Source organism: Tamandua tetradactyla, chromosome 9 (assembly GCF_023851605.1).
Source record: "Tamandua tetradactyla isolate mTamTet1 chromosome 9, mTamTet1.pri, whole genome shotgun sequence".
Taxonomy (NCBI): Eukaryota; Metazoa; Chordata; class Mammalia; order Pilosa; family Myrmecophagidae; genus Tamandua; species Tamandua tetradactyla.
Window position 1 is genome coordinate 39,457,710 of NC_135335.1, and position 25,837 is coordinate 39,483,546.

The window sequence follows — 25,837 nt, forward strand, 5'->3', positions numbered from 1 at the left end:
CCAGACTCACCCAGGCAGAGGGGGCATCATTCCAGGCATGAGCCTCAGCCGAATGGCTCTGTGGGACCTGATTTCCCTCATCTGAGCCCAAGTCTGAGGGTGGGGATTGGGCAGAGCCCTCTGAGGGTGCTGCACCCGGAGCTGTGCAGGAACAAGTTGGAGAGCAGGTTGGGGTAGCACCAAGGCAAACCCGCTGGCAGTCAGTCTAGTCTGCTGCACCCTCACCTGCTCCAGCCTTGCTGTTTTGGTGGGCACCTGACTCCAGTTTCCCATCAGGCCAAGGTCATAACACTGGTCAACTTCTTTGGACGCAATTAGACTTTCCCAAAAGAGCAGGAATTTAGGAGATGAAAGACCTGGGTTCAAATCACACCTCTGCCATTTAGGAACTGTATGAACCTAAGGTGAATTACTTCACTATTCAGAATCTTAACTGTGAAACAGAGTTGATGGTGATGATGATGATGGTAACAATAATATCTTCCTTAACAGGATTTCTTAGAGAATTACATTAAGTGGTTATAATAACTGTATGTGACATGTTTGGTTGCTACACATTGTCTTATTTTGATGCATAGAATTCATGTATTGTCAATTTTTGAGGGCTTTGGAGGAATTGGGTGCCAGGAAGAATTCATTTTTCCCTATTGTTACACAATGCTTTTTACTGAGCTGCTCCAGTTTTGTCATCAAAGAGGAACATGAAAGCGTCTTCCAGGGGTCTAGGGCAAAGCCCAAAATGGAAGCTTCTGTTTTATTTTAAATTTAATGCAAACCTTACGGTTGACATGCTATAATGTGTTGTTTTTCACAGACAATGTCTTCCCCAAAACATCCTAATAAAATTGACACTCAAAGATGTTTGCTGGTTAATATCCTGAGCTCTGAAGTAAAAATGATATGTTCTCTTTAAGTGATTTAACCTCTCTGCACCTCAGTTTTTTCGGGTGCAAAATGGGGTTAATATATGTACCTACCTCACAGGACTATTGTAAGGATTAAATGAGATGATGCTTGCAAATTGTCAAGCACAGTGTCTAATAATATTCAGTGAGTGCTCAAAGAAAATATTAGCTGTTTTTATGTATTATCCTCATTCAAAAAACTAAGAATAAATGAAACAGGGGAGAGTTTTACAGAGTAATCTTAACACTGTCCCCTCTCATGGTCAAGAATCCCTTTGAAAATCTAATGAACACTATGAGCCTGTCTCCTCAGAAACACACACACACACACACACACACACACACACTTTCATGTATCATTTCTGCAAGTGCTTGAAGAATGTATGAGAAATTATTGGATGAATATATGTTACATGGGGATAAATCTTAGCTTAAGCCATCTTTGCTTCCTTCCTCTCTTGGTGCAGCCCCAGGCCCTGGGTCCCCTAGTCGTCTTCCCCAAAACCCATGAGACAGAGATGGAGTAAAGATCAGCTTTATTATTAGCATGAAGTCAGGGAGGTGGTGATAGTGCAAGCCCTTCTGTGGGCAAGGGGGCAGACAACTTGGCCAGCCAATCCTGCAAGGTGGCTCCAGGGCTCCAGGTGCCTCTGACTTTGAGCAGAAGCAGTGAGTGAGCAGGAGGGCAGACTGCCAGGCAATGGATATGTGGGCTTCTCAAGGCTACTTTGGAGCTGTGGTTGGGCTGGGGTTGGCAGGGGGTGGAGTCCGAGGCTGGATGTCTCTGGTGCGCATGTAGGAGAGCAGCTGCTCTGGAATCTCTGCCAGTACGTCTTTGGCCAGCCGGGCCATGCTCAGCACCTGGTTCCCCGATCGGTCAACATAGTCTCGGAATGGGACGAACTGGACAGGCGGAGACAGTTAGTGTGGGAGGTAGTCAGGAGAGAGAGAGTCAAGGTGGGAACAGCAAGGAGGCTCCTTCCTTGATCCTCAGTTTCTATTTCCAAATACTACTACGCTATCTCTCTCCCTCTATCTTGACAGTTTTCTATATTTGCTGTCCTCTCTCTCTTTTTTTTTAACCTTCTTTTCACCCTCCACCCACTCCAATATGGCCTCACACACTTCAGTGAAACTGTTCTTGCTAATGTCAATGGCAGCCCCATGTTGCCAAATCAATCCAATGGGCAAAAACTTTCAGTCCTCTTCTTGCTTAACTTCTCTTTAGTATTCTGTTACACTTGACCATAATGCTCCTCGAAAGATCATATTCTTGACACCACAATCTTCTGGTTTTTCTCCTACCTTTCTGGATTCTTCTCCCCCAACCTGCCCATCATTCCTGGGTGATTTCAAACACTTCCATAACTTTTAAGAACTGCTCCCTCATGATTCCCAAATTCATGTATGCATCCTTGGCCTCTCCTTTAAGTCCAGAACAACATATTCAATTGTCCATATATCTCTTTTCAGCTCTCTCACATACTACAAACCCAGTGTAATCAGTGCTGAATTCTAGCCCTTTCCTTCTCCAGCTCTCCTCTTCCCAGTAAATGGGGCCATCACTCACCCAGTGCTCAACTAGAAAATGAGTATTCTTGACATGTCCCTTACTCCCCTACCACCATCTAATCAAACTGTCAACTTTTGTAAAATTTTCTTCTTTTTTTTAACCTGCCATTTCTTTCCACTCCTCTGCCTTTGCCCTAGTCCAGATCCCTGCTTTTTCACCTCTCCTACTTCAAACGCTTTCTCACTAATTGGTCTACCTGTCTCCTCTCTTGTCCTGCTAGAATCTATCTGTTAGACAGCAGACAGAGATCCTCTTAAAATGCCAGCCTAACCATCTCACTCCCCTATGTAAAATCCTTCGAGAGCTTTTCAGTGCTTTTAAAACAAAACCCCAAATCTTCCCCATGTTCTGCAAGGCCTTGGCTCCCACTCCTCTTCACTCACTGTAATCTTGTTACCCTGGCCTCTTGCCTTTTCCTTGATTGGGCCAATTCTTCTGTGCCTCAGGGCTTTCTCACATGCTGTTCCTCTGCCTGCAGTGCTTTTTGCCTTCCTACTCATCCTTTAGGTCTCAGTCTGCCCTGACTACCCAGTCTAAGTTAGCTCCCCTGCTATAGGCTCTCATTGTGGCATTTGCTATTCTTCTAGAGCGTTATTCCAATCTCATATTTATCTGTGCAAGTATTTGCTGCCCTACTGGTGGGATCGATGACTTTAGGGACCTCCTTTGCCAAGGATGGCTGCAGTAAAATGTTTCTCAGACGTAATTTGTTTATCACATGCAAGGATAGAAGAGTGAGGGGAAAAAAGGTAAGGGATTGAGAAGGCAGTAAGAGAGTGGCTCCTAACTTTCCTCTCCTGCCCACTCTGCCTCTCAGATCCATGACCTCCTTTCCTTGTCAGGTGTACCTGAACGATGTCCCGCTCCGCGTAACGACCCCTAGAGGACACGCGCACGTCATCACCGTCCAGCTCTTCCATTGCTGCAGATAGGACACCTTTCAGTTGATCAGCCTCTCCCACCCCAACCCATGCCACCTCTCTCCCTCATAGCTACCCTTTGGAGTCATTATGAGAATGCCAAATGTTTGCATAAAAATCCTACATATTGTTATGGTGTTATTATTATTATGCCTTCCTACATATATCATTATTCCAGAAACCCCTGGCAGATAGCGGTGGGTGGTGGAGGAAGTATTGATATCATCAGACTTGATTATGATAAGGAAATTGAGGTTCAGATAACCCACAGGACATCTACCCTATCTTTTCAATGAAGCAGGCCTGGGTACCCAGACCATCTCCTGTTAATCACAGTTCTTGGCTCCACTTGTTGACACATCCCCCTGTCCTACTCACCCTCAAACATGGCTGGTCCCACGCCAACAATGATGATTGACATGGGGAGTGAGGAGGCCTGTGGGGAGAGAAGGTGAATAGTTGGGGTGAGCAGCCACAACAAGGAAGGTAGCTGCTGGAAGATAATTCTCCATGGGTCTCTCACATTTCTGCTTATTTTGCAAAGGGAAACACTGATTTCCTTTGTTCCAGACTGTCCTTTCAAGGTTGTTTGTGTGGCAAACAACCTTGAAGATATAGTGCCTTCCTTTAAAGCGAAGGGATGAGTTGTTTACTGTTCAGTATAATAAAAAAGTCCTCCTTGGGAACAAAGGGCAGGCGCACTTACTGCCCATTATAAATGCTTCAGGTTCCCTAAACTTAGGGCTCCTCTCCATAAAGCAACCACTGCATGTGCAGGTGTCATCTGGCTCTTGTCACATCATCTTGTGGGAATTGGCACTTAGAGAATTGGAGAAAATGCAGATTCTCTGGCTGTCATTACTTTGGTGAATGACAAAGCCCTTTGTCTCTGATCCAGGAGTCTCATGTCTTCTGCCAACATCTTTGAAACTGTGGTTCTAACTTGTTAGCATGCAAATAGGATAAAATCTCAGACCTTCCACAATTCTTGACAACGACCTCCTCCCTGTCAAACCCTCCTCCTCAGACTCACACTGACTATGGCCTCCTTGGTCTGTGTCATGTCAGAGATGACCCCATCGGTGATGATGAGCAGGACATAGTACTGAGAACCATCAGAGATCTTGGCCGCGGCCCTGGGTGAGAGACCAAGATTGGAATCTAGCTGAAAATTCAGAAAGGCCAAACCCCCCTACCCGCAGCGTCCACGACCAGCACGTGAGCAGTATTAAGGGCCGGGCTTCTGAAGCCTATGCTTCTTCACCAGGCCTGACTGCCTGCCCTTGCCTGCCAGCCCTCCAGCAATATTTTTTGGGCACTTACTATATAGCAGGTACTGTATTAGGCACTGGAGAATCACAATGAGAAAAAAAGATCCATCTGAGCAAACATTAATCCCAGCATCACACAAATAAGTGTAAAATTATGGTTGTGAATAGTGCTGTGATGTGGAAGGATGCAGTGCTATGACAGAGACCTAATCCAGGAGGTCAGCGAAGCCTTCTTTAAGGACGTGATGTTTGAGATGAAGGAGAGGGAACTAAGTGAAGGGGGGATCATCCCAGGCAGAGCGAACAGCATGTATAAAGACCCTGTGATGAGACTGAAATAAGCCCACTCTATCTGGAGCCTAGAAAGTAAGGGAAGCAGAGCAAACCATGAGGCTTATAGATGGTCACACCATTAAAATGCTTTGAGGTTAGGGCTTTGATGAAAGCCTAACCTAAGATCTGAAAAATGAGTAGGAGTTAGCCAGGTGATGAGGGGAGGGAGGGGGAGTGTTGGGAAGGGAAAAGTATTGCAGAGAGAGGAAATGGCATGTGCAAACCAAGAGAGAGTATGTTCTAGGAATTGCATTTAGAACTATAGGAGAGACATGAGGCTGGAATCATGGGCAAGGGCTGCTATGAGGGGATTTGTGAGCTGGCGGTGATGGGGAGAGGGCATGGGAGGTACACCTTTGGCTCCTGGGCAGAAAGTAGTAGGAGGAGACAGGTGACTGACTGGGGAGGGCCAGTCTGTACTCCATTTGGCTGTTGGGTTGAAACAACAAAGAGTCCTTTGTGATCATCAAAATCATGACTATTCACCTGACATATGTGATCCAATTTAATCCTCACCAAAATTCTATGAGGTAGGTACATTTTTTATTCCAATTCTTTAAGTGAGAAAACTAAGGTCCAAAGAAGTCAAATAGCATCCCCAAGTGATGGTGAAGCTGTGACTCAAGTCCAAGCCTGATCAACTAAGCTTATGGCTGGAGCTCTTGTTCCTCTCACTCTCCATCCCCAGGCTGCTCTCTGGATCCTCTTCCATTTGTACACTAAAGATTAGTGAACTAATGTTCAGTTGTTCATGTCCTTTCTCCTTCATGCCTCTGTGCTTTTCACATGCTGTGCCTTCTACCAGATATACTCTTCCCCTCTTTCTTTGGTAAAGTCCAGAGAAAAGTCCTACTCAAGACCAGTTGAGCAGGGCCCTCTATGGGGTGTCTGCCTTGGGTCTCTAAGGCTAAGTTATACCTTTATCCCTCTTCTCCCTTAGCCCCTTAGGATACTACCCACCAAGATGGGCTGTGTGCTTATCCAGATGGGTTCTCATACCACTCAGGGTACCAGCATGTGTGCCAAGAGGAACCCACAGGATAAACCTGGAGCATTATATGATCTGGTAGACAAAGCTAGATGGCTGTAAATATACTTAAAACATTTTTTTTAATGAAAGGAAACATGAATACAATATGAAAAGAATGTAAAATATGCATGAATTTTTAAAATAAAATGCAGAGACTTCAGGACATTTTCAGGCTTTGCTTTGGGCTGTGCCCCCAGATTCACCTGGGGGAATACAGTCACTTGACTTTGCCATATTCGCTGGGCAAGTGTGGGAAGCTCTAGCCTACAGAAGGTAATGATTTATTTATATTTCTGCCTCCTGCACCAAGTTGGGAGCTCCCTAGGGCAGGGACTAGATCTGATTCATCTGTGAGTCTCCAGTGCCCCAGCAGAGAACTGAGCATACAGCAGATGTCCTTTGAATAGTAATAATGATAATAATAGTAACAGTGATAGCTAACATCCATAGCACTTATGATGTGCCAGGCACTGATTAAGTGCTTGATGTGTATTAGTTAGTTAATCCTCACAACAACCCTATGATATATACATTATTATTTCTCCATTTTAAAAATGAGGAAAAGGAGACACAGAAAGGTTAATAATCTTCTTACCCAAAGTCACAAGTTACACAGCGAGTTGATGGTAAAACCAGAGTATCAGCTTAGCTCGTCTGGAACCAGAGCCCACTCTCATGCTGTACTGCCCATTCCCTGAATGCTTACTGACTGAATGCATAAAGCAGTGTACCTGCCCAATAGTATTTAAGGTCTGTGTAATAACAACAAAAAACTCAGGCACCAACAATAAGTGAAGAAAAAAAGCAGTGGTGAAATGTTACATGTAATTTGACTAAAATTATGGATGCATAAGAAAAAGACTGCCAGGAACTACAAATATCTACACTCCCACAAGCAGTATTCTGGTGATTTCTTATTTCATTTCTCTATTCAGGAAATTTTCTACAGTGGGTGTTATAATTTTATAATTAGAGTGACTATCATCCTGATTATGAATTGAAAAATAAACAAATCTTTATTAGGGAAAAGGAAGCTATGGACACATAAATTTCCCTGTAATCCCTCAAATTTTATTTTCCTTTTTTGTCTCATCTTTTTTACTTTCAAGCATTCTGAGCTACTTTCTTAGCTGGGTGTCTTCTATTCAGAAAATAGTGGGATTTGCTTATTTTTTGACACATTCAGAGAATCTTTTTCTTTTAAAAGGTGAGCTTATCCCATTTAGACATTTATGTCTATTCATACATATTTGGTTTTAGTTCTGTCATTTTTATATCATGTTTTATTTTTAATACCTTTTCAAATATCATTTGATATATGATCTGGATTTTCTTTGCTTTGAATATTTTTCTTCTGAATATCTGGAAAGTTACTCTTCTATTTTGTAATCTACCACTTAATGAGCACTTACTATGAGCCAGACAGTGTGCTAATAACTCTTACATCATTACCTAATTTTAACTAATAATCCCATAAAGCAGGTGCTATTTTTGTTCATTATTATGCCCATTTTATGGAGGCTTAGAGAATCTAAGTTGCTTAAGATTGCCTGGCTGGTAGTGGTGGAGCCAAGATAACACCCAGGTCTGTGCTAAAGACTATGCTTTAGGCTTTTCTCTCTTTCACGCAAACCGGAGGCCTGGGCTCTCATTCCCAGGGAGTGGGGTTGGTGCAGTCTGTTAACACCCTCTCTGCTCCAGAATGAGGCATTATATGACCTCTTTGTAGCAGAGCCTGTCCAACACTGAACCTTTCATTTCCTGTCCAAAGCCAAAGTTCATCCAAGAATGGTCCTGAGTACCCTTGGGGAGTCAGCCCACTGTCTGGGTCCTCTCATTCTCCCATTCCCACCCAGCTCCCTTACCTGGCCACCTGGTTGATGACAGGAGCAAAATAGGTGGGCCCATAGAGCTGCACTGTGCGCAGGCTCTGAAAGTAGCTCTCCAGCACGCCCTCGATGCCGGCACAGTTGGGGTCCTCGTCATTGTTGTTCTGTCAGGGAAGATGCCCTGCCAGGCCAGGCCCATGCAGGCTACACCCACAAGTGCTCGGATCCCAGCTCACTCCTTTCATTTTCTACTTCCCCCGTTTCCTGCTCCCCTCCAAACTCCAGCCCTGCTCCCCACCCTGCTCATCAACCCTCTCATAGCTTCCAGCTCCTTGCAATTCCTTGACCCTTATAAGAAATTCGTCAATTTAGGAGTGTCAGATGCCAGGGCATGGAATGTAGACTCTGGCCCATCCCATACCAGGGGGAACTGGTGGGAGATCCGTCCCTCTGGGGGCAGCTTGGCCCCAAAGCCGTAGGCTGGGAAGAGCTTGTCACTGTCATAGTCCTGGATGATTTCTCCCACTGCCTTCAGGGCCATGGCATATGCGCTGAGCTGGTAGGGACTCATGTAGTGGAGAGAGGTGGGCTGCAGGGGATTCCCTGTAGGAACACAGGAGCCCAAGCCCCATGGGTCACCTGGCTCATCCATCTATTCATCTACCTATCATTGGATGTATGTATCCACCTATCCTTTCAGGCACCCTCTACCTATCTACTCCATTATTTCACCTACTCATCCATCTGTTCATTTATCCACATATCCACCCACCCATCCATTTATCTATCTATTTCATTTATCCACCTGCCCACACATCCACCCACCCATCTACCTAGCCACATATATACATATTTCAGTCTACTTATCTCTCTCTACCATCCACTTCTCCAGTCTTTTATCTGGCTATTCATTCACCTGTCCATCCGTCCATCCATCCATCCACTTGCTCACCTACTATTTTTATTCTTTTCATTCATCCATCCCTATCCATTCCATTCATTCACTTGCCTAGCATTCCTCATTTGGATCCATCCACCTATCCATTCATCCATTCCCTTATCTACTTACCCTTTATTTCACCAACTTAAAGATCTGTTCATTTGTCTACCCACCAAATCGATGAATCTACTTGTTCAACCTGTCTGGTACTCACTTACCCACCCATCCACCCATCCTGATTGTTCATCAGTCTACCCATCCACTATCCATTTACTCTTCTACCTATTGAACCATCTGTCCTTCAACATTTTTTTATCCATCTACCTGTCTATTTTCCTGTACTCCCTGCCCAATCCTATCCCCCTGTGATCCCCACCCAACACCCCTACCCAGCATCAGCATGGATGGACTCTTCCTCAAGCCTAGGCTTCCCAGATAGGTGAACTCTTTTTCCCAGGCAGGGATCTAGGCCAATCCCTACTGACTTCCTTGTAATTCTTCATTCCCCCACCCTTTTCCCCCATCCATGCCTCACCATTGGAAGCTGTGAAGTCAATAGCTACTGTGAAGTTCAGCTGTGTCCTGTTAGGGAAGTAAGTGAGTTGAGAAGTGAGGGACTGATAGTAATTAAACCAATATTTCTTAGGTATCAGTGTATACTAAGCATCTGAGGATATTGTTAAAATGCAGATTCTGATCCAGAAGATGGAGCCTAAATTTCTGCATTTCTAACAAATTCCCAAGTGGTGTTGATGTTGCATGAGCCACACCTTGGTTAGCAGAGTATTAAATGCCTATGGTGGGCCCAGTGTATTAGATGTAATTTAATTTAACCGTTATTATAGCCCTAAAGTACCAATTAATATCTCCACCTTATGGAGGAGGAAACTGAGATTCAGAGAAGTACTGGTCCAAGTCTTTCTGTCTCCACTGAACCAAGCAGGATGTCCCCTATTGTCTGGCTTGGTTTTTCCCACTCTTTTGGCCTCTCCTTTTTGCCTGGCCATAGCTTTTGTCTGGACCCCAGTCAGGTTGCTGGGGCTACTATTGAAGACTACAGATCTTGCATCTTACAGAAGGAGCTGGAAGCTAGAACTGTAAGGCAGCCCATGAAAAGAACTAAGAGGGTCAATACTTCGTAGTTTACAGAGCACTTTATGGTTTGTCAAGTGTTGTAGAGTTTGCTTCCGTGTTCTCATTGGATCCTCACCATTCATAAATAAGAAAACTGAGGCTCAGAACTGGGAGTAACTCATTGCTGGGCTTCCATCCCAGAGCCTGGCCTCTGACTCACCCACCCTTGATGTAATCGACAAAAGTGAATTCAGAGTCCACAGAGAAGGAGAGCAATGTCACCTGTGGGACAGGAGAGGCAGCTCCGGCATTTTGAAAGGAAAAATTGGGGTCGTAGAAGGGAGAGTGGCAAGGCAGAGCTTTGGAGAGAGGCACATGATTTCACCCACCCACCATGTCCCACATCTTGCAATTTCTGAAAGGTAGAAAAGGGGGCCCTGGAAGAAACACTTTTGGATTTCCAGAAGCATATTATATTGGGGAATACAATTTAGGGTTTTTTTTTTTTTTATTCTGTAAGTATAAAGGTTGCAAAGTTTTCATCAGGTGATAAGATAGAACCAAAGAGAAACCTAAATGGTGCCACCTTGTGCCCAGCACTACCATATTCAAGGTCTGTGCCTACTGCTTTCTCCCACTCTCAATATTTGTCCTGTTATGTTGGTGGGATGGAAAGGGAAGGTTCCTGTGAGAGCAGGAGCTCCAGGGAGCACTTACAGTTCCCGAGTTGACATATTTCTTCTTCTTACATTTCTTCCGAGGGTTAAGCACCTAAGGAAGGAAGTTAACTTGTGGTGGAAACAGAAAAGGAGCATCACACTGTGCACACTGGGATGGACGGTCTGGGCAACCTGGGCAGGGCTGGAGCTCTCACCTCATACACTGTGAACTGGTTCTGGGCCTTGCTTAGCTCCCGGTAGCTGGTGGTGAACTCACCGATGAAGTCGTGGCTGCAGTGAGGACAGGGGTGGGTGAGCAGCAGCTGCTCCTGGCTTGGAACCAGACCCGAACCCAGTAGTTATTTCTCTCATCCCTTCCCTGTACCTACTCTGTTGTAGGGCATTGAGGCTGAGGCCAGAGAGGTGGGGAGGGGAGGGGGAGGGATGGAAGAAGGAAAAGAAAAGAGGGTAGTATATCCATATACCAGTATACCAGAGAGACCAATAAGGGGATCAGATATGCCCAAGGTCCTGGCATCTGGAAAATGGGAGTAGTTATCATCACCTTTTCTGGCTCCTGAGGTTGCTTGGGGTTTCCAATGAATGTACTATGGATTTTTTTATAGAAACTGTTTGGGTTAAGTACAAGAGAAGGGGTTATGTGAGGGCAGTTCTACCTTCCATCCCGGTCCCAATCATATACATCAATCTTCACAGTTCTGAAATGCAGGAAATATACATAAGCTGAGTGTGTGTATAATAAATCCCAAAGACACCCCACCCACGTAGTCACACACAAGTCATCTCCCCATCCACCCATCTGTCCTTCATTCAACCTATTCATTTCCCAACCTACCTCCCATATGTCCATCCATCTATCCATTCATTCATAAGTCCATGGACATACCCAATCATCTACTACCACTATCACTATCACCACTACTATTGCTATTACAGCCACTACTGCTTTTGCTGCTTATTGAGTCTTGTCTGAACTCTAGGTATTGTTTTCAGCACTTTACACATACTGTCTCATTTAATAACCACCCTATAAATTAAGTACTACTATTGATTCTTATTTTTGGATAAGGAAACTGAGGTACAAAGAGGTAATTTGGCTAAGGTTCCATAGCTAGTAAGTTATTGAGGTGAGATTTAAACTCAGATAGCCTGGCTCCAAAGTCCCTCTTAACTGCTGTACATAAATCATACCATATGTCCATCCATCTATGTGTCTGTCCATTCAACTATCTATTCATCTGTTTATCCATTTACTCATATTCTTGCCAAACTAATAGGTAATTATCTATTAATCAGTCTCTTTATCTACCCATCAAACTATACATCCAGCCATTCACTGACTTACTGATGCATGCAGGCATCCATCTGTTTGTCTGTGTTGCAACCAACACCCAACCATCTGACATCTGTTCATCTTATGACCCATTCATCTACCTAAGCATCTGTGCCAGTTTGAAAGGATTATGCACCCTAGAAAAGCCATGTTTTAATCCTGATCCATCTTTTGGAGGCAGCTGTCTCTTTTAATCACTACTCAGTACCGTAGGAAACTTGATTAGATTATCTCCAAGGAGATGTGATGTGCCCAATTGTGGGTATTAACCTTTGATTAGAGGGAGATGTGACTCCACCCTTTCCAGGTGTGTCTTGATTAGTTTACTGGAATCCGTGAAAAAAGGAAACATTTTGGAGAAAGCTTGAGAGCCATGAGACCCACAAGACCCCACGCAGCCAGAGACCTTTGGAGATGAAGAAGGAAAACGCCCCTAGGGGAGTTTCATGAAACAAGAAGCCTGGAGAGAAAGCTGGCAGACGTTGCCATGTTTGCCATGCGCCTTTCCAGTTGAGAGAGAAACCCTGAACTTCACTGACCTTAATTGAATGAAGGAAACCTCTTGTTGGTGCCTTAATATGGACATATTTATAGATTTGCTTTAATTAGGACATTTTCACGGCCTTAGAACTGTAAACTTGCAATTTATTAAATTCCTCCTTTTAAAAGCCGCTCCGTCTCTATTATATCACATTCCAGCAGCTAACAAACTAGAACACCATCCATCCACTCATCTATTTGTGTGCCTTTCGTCTTTCCACCCACTCTATCCACTCATCTACATACTGCCCATTTATTGGCTCATATGGTCAACCTATCCATCTACTTTATACTCACCCATCACCTCATTCATCTACTAATCCATCCATCTACCATCCATTCATCTATCTGTCCAACAGTCCACCTGTTACTCCACCTATCCATTAATCTGCTTTTCCATACATCCATCTGCCCCTCCAGCCATACACCGGACTTTCATTTATCAGTCCACATACTCATTCATCCACCCATCCATCAACTCATCCATTTACTCATTCGTCCATTCATAATCAGTCCATCCACTAATCCACCCATCAGTTCACTTATCCACTCATCTGCTATCCATTCATCCATCTGTCTGTCCTTCCATCTATGCAACCAACATTCATCCATCATCCATCTCCCCCTCTACTCACCCACCAATCCTCTTAAATACCCATCCACATACCCATCCATCTATTCTCAAGTATCCATCAAATTGACCATCCATCCATCTATCCGCACATGTATCTGACCATATATTTGTTCATTTGCCCATCCATCTATCCATCCAATCATATATACATCCACATATCTATCTACCTGCCCCCTTATTCACCCAGCTTCATGTCTAGAACTCTCTCTCATTGAATAGGATCCCCCAACACTGTTTTGACACTGCTGCCATAATTCTGGGACCCAGGAACCCCATTCTCATGCCCTTGTCCCCTTACCCCCCCAACTTCTTCTGGAACAGACCTGTCGTAGTCTCCATTGCACAGTGCCCGCACAGGGATGCTGAAGGGCTGCCACACAGGATTCAGTGTGTTTTTCACAACCTCTGTCTTGTGACAGATGGTGAACCTGGAGGAGAGCAGGAGGATTGGGACCTGCCCTGGAGCAGGACTGAGGCCAGATACAGGACCTGCCACTTTTCAAGACTCTTAGGATTCCCATACTTGTTAAGCACATATTTTGTGCCTCTTTGAGTGAATTCTGGACTCAGGTTTTGGTAAAATCCAAAGTGCCCCCTACTCAGTCTCAGAGCCAACTCACGTGCCATCCTCATTGCTCCTGTAGAACACAAGGAAAGGGTCTGATTTCCCAAAGAAGTCCTTCTTATCCAGCTTGTTGGCACACAGCTGCATGGTGGCAATGTCCTGGGGATGGGTGAGGTTGGGCTCTTGGGACCTGAATTGGACATCGCCTTCAGTGAGTCCACTAAAGTAAGTTCTGGGAGAGAGGGAGCCTCCTGGGTCTACTCACCCGACAGTTGCTGAGCTCCTCTGCAGTCAGCAAGATAGCCCCACACTTCTTGCCTGGTATACCCCTGGAAGCAGAAACAGCCTGTTGGTAAGAGCAGGAAGTGTAGACAACAAGGTTTGAGTGATCAGTCTGGAGCTGGGTGGGCCAGGCTTTCCCTGGGCATTCAATTAATTATTTACTGATGGTCGCTTGAGTGTGCCCTCATTTGTCTTGAGTGGCTCCTCACGGGCATGGGACTGCAGACTGGGAGGAAGGGGTTAGACATGCTGAGGTGGACATCTCCTAGTGGCAGCGATGGAATGTCCTGGGATTTAGAGTCAGTGGACATAGATTTGATGATTTCTAAGCTGTGTGGGCCTGGGGAAGGTACTTGTGATGGTTAGATTCTGGTGTCAATTTGGCCAGGTGATGGTACCCAGTTGTCTGGTCAGGAAAGCACTGGCCTCATCATTACTGCAAGGATATTTTGTGGCTGGTTGATAAACCATAAGGCTGTTTTATTAAATCATCAAGTCAGTTGATTGCAGCTGTAGCTGATTACATCTGTGATTAACTCAGGGCATGTCTCCTACAAGCGAGATAATCAGTCAGCTGGATTTGATCTTATCAGTTGAAGAATTTTATGGGAGAAGAGAGAATTTTCACTGCTTCAGCCAGCAGAAGTCTCCTGAGGAGTTCGTCGAGGCCCTTCATCAGAATTGCCAGCCTCGCAACTAGCCTTATGGATATGGGACTCTTGCACAATTGTGCGAGACACTTTTATAAATCTTACCTTTACAGATATCTCCTGTTGGTTCTGTTTCTCTAGAAACCCCTGACTAATACTGTTTTCTTCTCCATAAAATGTGAATCATGCCTGCCATTCAGGGCTGTAAGGGTGTCTAAATGAAGGTATGGAAGGAAAATAAATTTTTAAGTTTTATAGATTTGAAGGTGGTTATGTTCCTTAAAGCAGGCTCTGGCATCTACGTGTGCCAGGTGCTGTACTAGACTCACAGGACACAGGTACGAATTGGCCAAAGACTCTGCCTTCAGGAACTTCCAGGGGAAGGTCAGATGTCAAAGCCACTAGGCAAGTGGAGTGTGATATTGCAATACTGAATAAGGGAGAGGAATTCCAATTCAGACCAGGGACAAAAGGGCTGGTTTGTTAGGTTGGAGCTGCCATGCCTTTGGAAGACTGAAAAGAGTGAGATAAAAAGGGCAAAGGAAGTCTTATCCTCTCGACCCTAGAGGGGACACTTCTTCCTAGAAGGGTGAATTACAAGGACCGCCACCTCCAGTTTGCCTTGGGTCTCCAAGCAGTCAGGGACCTGTTGATAGGGTCTTGGACTCTGATTCCTAAAGGGATCTAAAGCCTAGCAGAGAGAAAGCTTAGGCCAAGAGAGTCCTGGGTTCAAGTACTAACTCAAACTTACTATATGACCTTGCATATCTTTTTTTTTTTCATCTTTAAATTGTATGTCAGACTATTTCTTAGGCTCCTTCAATCTCTGACTCTCTGTATTTTAAAAAGACAGCATAGGATGAGAATGGAGACTGTTCACCTGTCCATCTGGGAGGACTCCCAAGTCATTGATCCTTTCACAGTCCTTGGCCTCCTTGATGTTCCCTCACCTACTTATGCAGTCTGAATTCCAGTCAGTGACTATAATAATCACTCCCTTTCATCCTGCCTCTTTTGCCTTGCCGTTTTCTCCCTTGGACATTCTTATATGGCAAAACCACAGCCCTAGTTAAATCCAGTTCTCTGTCTGATCCATACCACACCCATGCGGTTTAACATGGCCAGACAGGAAAACAATCATACCAACAGATCTCATTTTAAATGCATACCCAGATCTCAAGAGGGTCCTTAATGCTGCCTGGTAAGTGTACTATACATTCCTAGTGTATTCCCTCTCCAGCTTTGCTAAATGATGAATTCAGTCCTCGACATCTCATCCCCATGCCTCAGCACTTCCTCCTCCATCCGCACTTTCAGCAGACAACCTTGTTTCCTACTTCACTGAGAAAATTGAAGCAACCAGAAAAGAATGTCCACAGACCCAGCACCATACTTACCCTCTCCCTGGCATCTTCACCCACACACTCTGCTTTCCATCCCACTACAATGAGCCATCTCTGTGCCTATGCATCCCTCCACTTGTGTGTGACATTCCATACTCTCTTGACTGCTCAAGCAATTTCTCCCTCTTTTTCTTATGCCAAATATTTCAGTTTGTACTGGGTCATTCCCATCAGCATACAAACATGGTATACATTTTCTCATATTCAATAATTATAGACCTGTATTTGACCTCTTTTCCCTTTGTAGTCACCACTCCATTTTTCTTCTCCCTTTTGTAGCACAACTGTTTGGAAGATTCCCTGACTCCAATTCCTGTCCTCCTCTTTTCTTCTAAACCTCTCAGACCCTCAACTTCACCTCTGCTTCAAAACTGTGCTTGTCAGAGTCACCAATGATGTCCATCTTGCTAAGTCCCATGGCCAATCCTCATTCCTCACCTTGCTTGACTTGCAGCAGCATTTGACATGGTTGGGCACCCTCTCCTCTGTGATACACTTTCTTTACTTTGCTTCTAGGACACTACCATCTTCTCTTGGTCCTCCTTTTACTTCATCAATTGCTCTTTTTAGTCTCCTCAACTTTTTCCTCTGGGACCCTCAGTCTTTGGTCTTCTCTCTCCTCCCTTGGTGATCTCATCCAGTCTCATGAACTTAAGGAATATTTAAGACTCTGTTCTTATTGCCCTTTTTGACATCTTCCCATGCATATTTTATAAGACATGTGAAGTTCAATGTGTCAGAATTGAACTCCTTATAGCATCCTGCCCCAACCTACTCCTCTTCTGTTTTTTTTTTTTTTTTTTTTTTTTTTTACCATCTCAATAGATGGCAACTCCATTCTTCTAATTGTTCAGGCCAAAGACCTTGAAACCAGCCTTGATTCTTTTCTTCCTCTCACATCCATATTCAATATGTCAGGAAATCTGTTTGCTCTACCTTCACTTCTGCACAGAATCTGACCATTTCGCTCCTCCTTCACTGCTACCCCCTGGCCCAAGTCACCATCCTCCATCACGTGGATGGCTCATGGTCTGGTTGGCACCTTGCTTCTATGCTTATCTACCAGTTCTCAATCTGGCAGCCAACAAAATCTTTTGAAAGGATGTCAGGTCATGTCACTCTTCTATTCAGAATCTTCCTATGGCCCCACCTCACAGTAAAAGTACAGTCCTTTCAGTGGCCTACAAAGCTCTACCTGACCTGGGCTCCTGTGAACTCTCCAACTTCACCTCCTCCTGTTCTTCTTGTTCACTCTGCTCCAACCATACTGGCCTCTGTGCTGTTCTTTGAACACACCAGGTTTTTGTACTATTTCCTCTGCCAGGAACATTCTTCTGCTAGCTGTCTGCTAGGCTTACTTCCACTCCTCCTTCAGGCTGTTGCTCAGAAGTTACCTCCCATGAGGTCTACTTGACCACCCTATTGAATATTGCACCTGCTACCCACCCAGCATTCCAGACTTGGTATGCTGCTCTACTTTGCATTTCTCCCATACAATTTGACCATCTTCTAATATGTTACGCTTTTCTTCCCCTACTACAGTATTAGATCCCCAAGGGCAGGGAAATTTGTTCAGCATTGCAACCCAAGCCTCTTGAACAGTGGCCGAAGCACAGTATGTTCCCAGTGGAATGGATGAACATCTGGTGCCTACCACAGGGAATGGTATACAAAACATGCTAATCAATATTTAGTGACTGGATGGGATGGAGAGTCCCGAATATTTAATTTAGCCAGGGAAAGCTTCTGGGAGGAGAGGGGCTTCAAGTGGACCTTAAAAGTTGAATCAGACTTAGAGAGTGAGAAGAGAGAGGATATGTCAGGCCTGAGACAGACTCCTGCAAAGTCCTGGAGATTGGATTATTCATCAGGTGATGGGCGCAGCCAAGGCCTCTGTTCAGAGGGAATCCCAACCTCCATCTCTCCCTCCCTCGAGGCGGAGGGAGAATTTGGTAGGCGCGCGTCCCTCCCCACGCACCCTTCCTTCCTATTTGACTCACGTAAGGGTTCGCTCTACGCGGCTGCCCTGGCCTCCGATCACCTCTCCCAAGGCCAGGAACGCTTGTCCCAGGAAATCCTGTGCGGGGACACGGAGTCAGCAAGGTGGGAGGGACTGGGAGGGCAGGGTCACAAGGCCACCCCAGTGATGCTGCACACGGCCAGGCCGGTTCCGAGGCGGCGGGATGGGGGGAGGGAACAGGGTCCAGGCAAGTTCCACCGCTTAGTCCCACCATCTGTCCAAGGCCAGCTCTCTAGGTACCATCCTAACCCCACCCCCGCCGAGCTCCGCCCAGCCTCACCTTCTGTAGGTCCCAGCGGCGGCGGAGAAAGGGAGAGGAGCAGTGAATAAGGGGTGCAAACGGGAAATCTCTGCAGGGGTAGGCATAGAGGGTCTGGAAGGTGGGGTCGGGGCCTGAGGAAGGTGGGGTCGGAATTAAAGGATTGGAAGGATTTTCTAAGGAGAATCGTTTAATACATCTGAGCTCCTGCTATGTGCCCGGCCAGCTCGCAAGGGGACGCTCGCTCACCGGTTTGGAGATGTTGGTTTTGGAGTCGACGTTGTACCTGGAAGAGAGCGGAACCTTCTGGGTGTAGGTCGGGGCGCTGGTTGGGTTGAGTGGGAGGCTGGCTCGAACAAGTGTCGGGCTCCGAGTCTCCGTTAAAATTGTGGGTGGAAGAAGGGGCGAACTTGGACCCAAGTTTCAGCCTGGATCTCTTTTGGGATGGGGATCGATACCGTAGACGTTCAGGCCTGGGGTGAGGCCGATTTAGGGGCGGGGCTATATCGGGGGCGGAGCGTAGACTGGGGCGGAGCTAAACTAGGAAGCGTTGTTGAGAACCCGAGCAGGCCTGGGGAGTGAACTGGGTAGGGTCTGTTCTGGGGGCGGGGCTAATACTAGTCGTGGAGCGGTTCACCCGGAGGCCGAGTTGAGCCTGGGGGTGGCGCCAGGCCAGGAGGCGAGGCAGGGGCGGGCCAAGCCAGGATTCCGGGCGGATCCAGGTCGCGGGGCGGGCTAAGCCAGAATTCTGGGCGGGACCTCACACATCGAAGCGCAGGTTTTGCTTTTCTTCAAAGAAATAGTCGAGAACGAATTTGCGAACGAAGTCTGGGTTCAGCGTGTTGTCGATCACCTCCGTCCGTCCGAACTGGGCGGGGAGGCAGAGGGTCAACGCGGGGCCTGCAAGAGGCAGGTGATTCCCCGCGAGCGGCTGTGGCCTGGGAGGGGGCTCTAGGACTCACCTCCCGCCACTCCTGGCTGGCCCGGCTCTGCGTGTAAAGCACCACCACTACGGGAGGGGGCGGGCGTCAGGTTGTCCTGCACCATTTAATCGTCCCTCCCCCCCCCGCCCCCTGCCCCTTAGTCGCGCCCGGACCCTAAGTTCCCCCTCCCGGCCCTGGCGCGCCGCCTACTGGGATCGGACTTGGAGAAGGTGTCGAGGTCCAGCAGGTTCCTAAAGAAAGCGACAGACGGGTAGAGGGTGGATCATCCCGGGGCCCCCCTCCTGGACCCTTCCCCGAGTATGGCACCGGGGGCGGCTTAGGACACAAGTCGCATCTCCCTCCTCTGTTACTACTCCCCGCTGGGGTCCGTGCTGTCAGAGCACTGGAAAGCACCGGAAATACCAGCCCAGGACCGGTGCCTATGCGGACCCGACGCATTCTCGCTCACACTGTCTCCAAGGACCCAGGAAAGAAGGGTCGCCCAAGAACTTTGTTTTTCTAATGCCCAGCTCCTACTGGATCCCTGCAACCCACCCCTTGAGCCCGTAGGTTTAGCCCTCTTTTGGGCGGTAAAGGCTTATCTAAGAAGACCCATTCCTTTGACTGCCCCAGCGCCTCCCCTGAGCCCTTAGCCGCGATTTCACGCCCGGGATGCCTCCCCCGCTGGGACTAGCTCCGGTCCGTGCCGAGCCCCGGAGCGGCTGGGGCTGGAGCTGGGGCAGTGCCTAAGCCCTCCCTGGTGCGGCCCGCTCACCGGCAGGACACGGTAATTTCAATCTTGGTGGCCGGGACACTGCGCTCGGAAGCTCCGCCGAGAGACATGGCTGGTCCGGAGGCTGCGAGATTGGAGCCGCCAGGGCTAGGAGCGGCGGGGCTGGCCCATGTGCCGCGGCGGCTGCGGCGGTGGCGGCGGCTGCACTCCCTCTAGCCCTGCGTGCGCTCTTGCCGCTCGCGCCCTGAGTGTGGCCGGCGGCGGCGGTGGCGCGGCTCCAGATGGCATCACAGCCCCGCCCGGCCCTGCGGGCGGCCCCCACCCCACTGGAACAGCCAGGAGCCGGCCGGGAACCTTACCAAGAACCCCATCCCAAGCCACATCTTGAGAGAGTCCTCCCCGCGCATCTCTCCTAGGTGCTGAAACCCAAGCACTTCCCCCTGCTGTCCGTGGTACTGAAGCTTTGGGGGTGTCAGGTGGGCATTGGGGTCATCTTACCGAGTCACTCCCTCAACTATCTGTTGCCGCCTTCCCCTTCCAGATCTGCCTAGGTCTGTCAATAGGAAGAGTTACAACATGTCTTCTTAGCTTTGTGACCTTGGATAAGTTACTAAACCTCTCTGTGGCTCAGTCTCCTCTTTGGTGGAAGGGTCATACAACACTATAGCAGTTACTCAAGTTACTCAAAATTTTATTGAGATAATCCATGGAGAGGGCTCAGCGACCGGGTAGAGTACACAGAATTTCTTTCATCATTCATACTTTTGTGACCTCTTTTGGGTTGAGTAAGGGCTCTGTAAATGGTGGCTGTTACAACAAATCCAGCACCGTGTAAAGTCCTTTGTTCATGTCTTTAAGTCCTCACAACTTCATGGTTTTAGAAGCACAGATATATTCTGTGATGATGCCGTCTACCCCAGGTCACCCTGTGGGTAAGGATGGTGATAGTGTTGCACTGAGAGCCCCACCCCTCCCACCCCTCCAGGTCAACAGCTGCCTCAAAAGCCCCATAAGGCAATTCTCCCACCATCAGCAGGGGTCCTTAAGGTGTGGGCTGTAAGTCTGCTGTCCAAGGACTATGTTGCCTGCAGAACATGCTAAAAATAATCCCCCCCCCACCTGCCCAAAGGAAGATCCTATCAACCTGAAGGCTAGATTTTAGGCAGCCCTGGGAATCTACACAAACAGGCACTCCACGTGACTGGGGCTGGCTCAGGCCAGAGGAGCACTGCTCCCTCCTTAGCCTTCGGAGTACAGGTCCCCTAGTCACCAAGAATCTCTGGTTCTCCCCGATTTACCCCATCTTCCAGCCTGAGGGGTGAAACGGAGAACCTCCCAAGTAACTCTATAAAGTCAGTAACTGTTCAAAAAGATTTTTATTTTGTTTTGCGATCTGTGTCAAACTGCCTCATTTTCACTGTAGGTGACACCTCTTTTCCAGGAAAGAACGAGGTGTGTGGGTATGAGGGATGTCTTGTGTGAAATCATGGCCTCAACAATGACTGAAGGAAACCCCACACAGTTCTGAGTGGCTGGGGAATCCTAGCAAAGGCTGGGGTGGGCGGGAGGCAGTGACAAGAGGGGAAGGTGGTCACCAGTCAGGAAGCTGGGTGGTGGGGGCTCCTGTTCTTGGTCCTGCGCTGGCTTTGGGGCTGCCACCATGTGGATGATGGCAGAAGAGGATGAGGAGATCCACACCCTCACCCCGAAGCCTCCCTTGGCCAGGCATGGCTTTGATTCCACTCAGGGCTCAGCTGGAGGAGAGCAGGAACTGTCACAGCCAGCTGTTTCACAAGGTGCTGCTGCTGGTGCCCCGGAGCCCAACGCCACGGGCAAACTGCTCCAGCAAGCCCCCAATGGCCCCTGAGGGGCTGGGGGCTGCTGCATGAAGTCCCACCGTGCTGCTGTAGGCGGCCAAGAAGGCTGAGCGCACCTCCTGAAGCCGAGTCTCCCGCTCACTCAAGGCAGCAAGCCTGTTGGGGGGTGGAGAGGGGAAGAGACTGAATATACTACCCTGAGACAGGACCTAGCCTCTGCATCCTCAGACTGCAGGAGTCCTCCCTCCACACTGTCTCTCCTCCACCAGGTTAGGAGCAGCCCTGCAGCCTTCTTTCCCTGTTACCCTTTAGACCATTTCTTTCAGTTCTCAGGCTGCTGTTCCCACCTAGAAGCAGCAAATTTTACTGGGCACCGACCTGACTTTCCATTTGGAAAAGAGTTCTGTTGAATGGGGTTCTGCCCCAGTAGCTGTCTGCTTTCATTCCTCAGTGAGAATAAGCTGAGGTACAAGTTAACATGCCTACCAGTGAGGAGATACCCTTAGGATCAGGAATCAGGTACTGCCCGATTAAAGGCCTCACCTTTTTAAGGTCAGGACCCTTCCTACCCTGGCTTCCTAGCTCTCAGCAGTGCCCTAGAAGAATCTGCAGGTCAGAGGCCCCCAGAGGAATCCCTGAGGCTCTAGATATACATCAGTCACCGTGCTTTCCAAGGAAGCAGCTGGGAGAGGTCCGGCTTTCCCACTGGATTCCTGTCGTGATTCTTTTATCTCCTTTTTCTTCCCTGGCCTCTACCGGCACTGATCACAGATGGAGGTAGGAAACCCCTCTTCTCTCCCTGGCCTGAGCTCCAAGTCAAATGGAGGAACAAGTACATGCAAACCCAGGCATATCTTCAAGATTCTTTATCAGAAAAGACCCAAGCGACTAGAGCCATACCCAACTTCTAGACTCCAATATGTGCAATCTCTGGCTGGGACAGATAAAGAAGGTCAGATGCGCACACAGTGTTCCCTCTGTCTCCTGGAAGGTCCTCTCCAGGGAACACAGAACTCCCAAGATGAGTCCTTGTGTTCTCGTCCACCTCAAGCACTAAGTGTCCCTGACCATCACCTTCATTCTAATTTCTTCCCAGGAACTAATCCAGGGGAACTTGTCAGGAGGCAGCAGCTATGGATGTGGCCTCTTTCTAAGCCATCTTGACAGGTGACCTCACTGCCCTCCCTCCCTACGTGGGACGTGACTCCCAGGGGTGTAAATCTCCCCGGCAATGTGGGACCTGACTCCCAGGGATGAGCTGGGACCCAGCATCATAGAAATGAGAAAGCCTTCTTGACCAGAGGGGAGAAGAGAAAAATGAGACAAAATAAGGTCTGAGTGGCTGAGAGATTTCTGACAGTTGAGAGGTATCCTGGATGTTTTTCTTATGCATTGTATAGATATCCCTTTTTAGTTTATGATGTATTGGAGTAGCTAGAGGGAAGTACCTGAAACAGTTGAACTGTATTCCAGTAGCCGTGATTCTTGAAGAAGACTGTATAACTATACAGTATTTACAATGTGACTGTGTGATTATGAAAACCTTGTATCTGATGCTCCTTTTATCCAGGGTACGGAGAGATGAGTAAAAAAACATATATATATATGGATATATATTTTATCCATATATATGGATAAAAAAATAAAAAATAGGGAGGATAAGGGATAAAATAAATTGGGTAGATAGAAATACTAGTGGTCAGTGAGAGGGAGGGGAAAGGGGTATGGGATGTATGAGTTTTTTCTTTTTTTTTTTTGGAGTGATGCAAATGTTCTAAAAATGATCATGGTAAAGAATACACGACTATGTGATGATCCTGTGAGCCACTGATTGTACAATATGGTTGGACTTTGTGTGGATCTTTCTCAATAAAAATACTATTTAGAATGTTATGTAATCCCACCCTCCCTGCTCCAAAAGAGGCAACAGCAATGTACCAAATTCCCAAGGCAAACCTGACATGCATGCCAGGACCTGCAGGAGCATATGGATGTCTGAGGATAAACGACAGTCCTGGGATGAGTATGGGAAGAACAGACCTGGCCTCAGTGTTGAGGCCAGACAGAACTCTGGGGGAAAGACTGGCAGGCTTGAGAGCGAGGGGTTAGGAGGGGGCATGACAGGTTCTAGGGTGAAGGAAAGCCAACTGCTCTGGCAGCAGCTCTGAGAGAAGAGAGCTGACCCTGGACCCCCCCTCCCACCATGAACGACCCTGCAGCCCCTCCTGGTGCTGGGAGGAGATGCATGCTCCTAGATCTCTTGACTCCCTAATCAGGTTTCACAGACTATCTCAGCATCTCCTGACAGCACACAGGGGAGAAACAGAGATTAGCAGTTAACACCCACAGGGGACCACTCAGAGGCACACACATGTGCATCCTTTTCGGCCTCCATTTACTAAGTGAAAGAGAGGCAGAGACCACCCCTACATACAGACAAGAAAACTGGGGCCTAGAGAGAATATGTGATCCACCTGAGGACCACAGCCAGGCAACAGACGGCAGTAACTAGACCCACCATGAATGTCATTCCCTTCCGTGACATAAGCAAACAGGCCACGGAAATCAAGGCTGACACTCCAATGCCCATGTGGGGCACGAAGGAGCTGGGCTATGGACCAGGTTCCTCTGATAGCACAGTCCGAGCACTAAGCCCATATCCTCTGTGACCTCACCAGAACACGATTCCCCACCCCTCAACCCTGGATCACACAGGATCTAGTTCTCCTTTAGGAGCCACCCAAAAGCCTTAGGATGGCCTGGGAGTTACAGCTGCTCACAGCCTAAACCGTAGGCTCCAGGCTGGTGGTCTGGGATGGGGTTACCTGGCATCAGCTACCAAAACAGGCAAGTGGTATCGAGGAGAGGCAGAAAAGTTTGTGCTCCCTCCAGAGAATGGGTCTTAGGCCAGTTTCACTCAACTAAGGAGTCCCTACAGGAAAGTGCAAGTTTTTTCTTCTTAACCCTTCAAAAATCTAAGCTAGAGATCTTGTTTGTGTGGCCTGTGAAGCCTTCAATTACTCTCCAGCTGCGGGGCCAGGCTTATCAGCTCCATCCTGGAACTCCAAGGTCCAGTCCCTGCTTGCCCCCCAGCAGGGCTCCAGGGGCTCTTTTCCTTTCCAACCCTTCCTAAGGCCAGCAGCCTCCAACCGGGCAGCGTTGGCGGGTGTGGGCTGGATTCTGGGGGTAGGGGTGAATCCCAGCATTCAAGGTTCATGCACTCCATGGTGTGGAGGTGAAGGAAGGCTGGATGAAGAGCTCTGAAGCAACCACATCTGAGGAGCAGGTTCTGCTCCCCAGGCCCCGGAGGCTCTCCCCTGCCTGACCTGGGAAGCAGGCAGGAGGTGGGTGGTTTTCACAGAGGGGGCCAATCAGGCTGCTGTGCTGTTAATAGCCAGAGGCCCAGTTCTGGAGCCTTGATGGGAAAGAACTTTATGGGTTTGGTATCTGGTGTTCCCATCCGATTCTTTTTCCTGCCCATGGGCACAGCAGCAGATGTGAGGGGGAAGGGGACAGTAAGGATTCCTGGTCCTGTTCGGGAGGACCACAGTTCTTGGGCTAGCCCAGCTCCTTTCTGACTCTGTTCACCATCCTCCTGCCTTTTCACTACCCCCACTGTTCTGCTTTCAAAGGATTCTCATGTCAGGCAAAGCCTTGAACAGAAATAGAATTTTCTATAGTTACAGTCCAGCCAGCTTTCCCTTAGGGACGCCCCCAGATACCCATGGATGGGTTTTACAGGCTGGGGAGAGTGAACACACCCTCTCCAGTACACTTCCTGAGCAGCCCGTGAGGCCTCCCTTGTACCTCAGGGCTCTAGGGGCAGTGAGAAGCCAGTGAGGAACCCGGAGGCCAGGCCAGCTTCCTGGGACCAGCCTCTACGTCATTTCTAATCAGCACCCTTGATGGCTCACCAGCTTTCAACATGGGCAGGGGAGCATCCTGCCTCTTCAAGCAAGACACTTACAGACAACTGTTAGGGAGCTCATCCGGGAAGCTGAAAGGGAGAGAGGAGTCTGTGTGCAGGACAGCCCGTTCCTGAATACTGCCACAGCCTGAAACCATCTGCCAGCTGCCAAAGTCTGTGGAGAGAGAGGATCCGGGCAGGGGATGGTCCACTGAT

The 25,837-nt window shown here is 47.9% G+C and overlaps 2 protein-coding genes across 7 annotated transcripts in view; both read right to left on the reverse strand.

Annotated features, from left to right (window-relative positions):
- Window positions 1-1,366: 1,366 nt before the first annotated feature.
- CPNE9 (copine family member 9) lies at window positions 1,367-20,034 on the reverse strand. 3 transcript variants are annotated; one of them, XM_077116628.1, is made up of 20 exons: window positions 19,940-20,034; window positions 19,375-19,415; window positions 19,204-19,250; window positions 19,006-19,109; window positions 18,491-18,527; window positions 17,963-18,039; window positions 13,893-13,956; window positions 13,683-13,786; window positions 13,386-13,490; window positions 11,212-11,253; window positions 10,750-10,825; window positions 10,593-10,646; window positions 10,096-10,157; window positions 9,337-9,383; window positions 8,283-8,464; window positions 7,898-8,025; window positions 4,432-4,534; window positions 3,777-3,834; window positions 3,327-3,400; window positions 1,367-1,808 (listed from the first exon to the last, which is right to left on the reverse strand). In XM_077116628.1, the coding sequence occupies exons 1-20, from the start codon at window positions 20,005-20,007 to the stop codon at window positions 1,629-1,631; spliced, it is 1,653 nt and encodes a 550-aa protein (XP_076972743.1). In that variant the 5' UTR covers window positions 20,008-20,034; the 3' UTR covers window positions 1,367-1,628. The 3 variants fall into 3 exon arrangements, with proteins under 3 accessions (XP_076972743.1, XP_076972744.1, XP_076972745.1); XM_077116629.1 differs by lacking the exons at window positions 17,963-18,039; window positions 19,204-19,250; window positions 19,375-19,415; window positions 19,940-20,034 and having other exon boundaries at window positions 1,371-1,808; window positions 19,006-19,111; XM_077116630.1 differs by lacking the exons at window positions 17,963-18,039; window positions 19,006-19,109; window positions 19,204-19,250; window positions 19,375-19,415; window positions 19,940-20,034 and having other exon boundaries at window positions 1,371-1,808; window positions 13,683-13,817; window positions 18,491-18,507.
- Window positions 20,035-21,258: 1,224 nt separating this feature from the next.
- MTMR14 (myotubularin related protein 14) overlaps window positions 21,259-25,837 on the reverse strand; it is a 47,573-nt gene continuing 42,994 nt past the window's right edge. For 2 of the 4 annotated variants that reach the window (XM_077116649.1, XM_077116646.1), the window contains one exon: window positions 21,259-21,870. In XM_077116649.1, coding sequence (XP_076972764.1) covers window positions 21,687-21,870 — 184 coding nt within the window. In that variant the 3' untranslated portion in view covers window positions 21,259-21,686. Of the gene's footprint in view, window positions 21,871-25,681 lie in introns of all 4 variants that reach the window. The other 2 variants (XM_077116645.1, XM_077116647.1) reach the window with 2 other exon arrangements.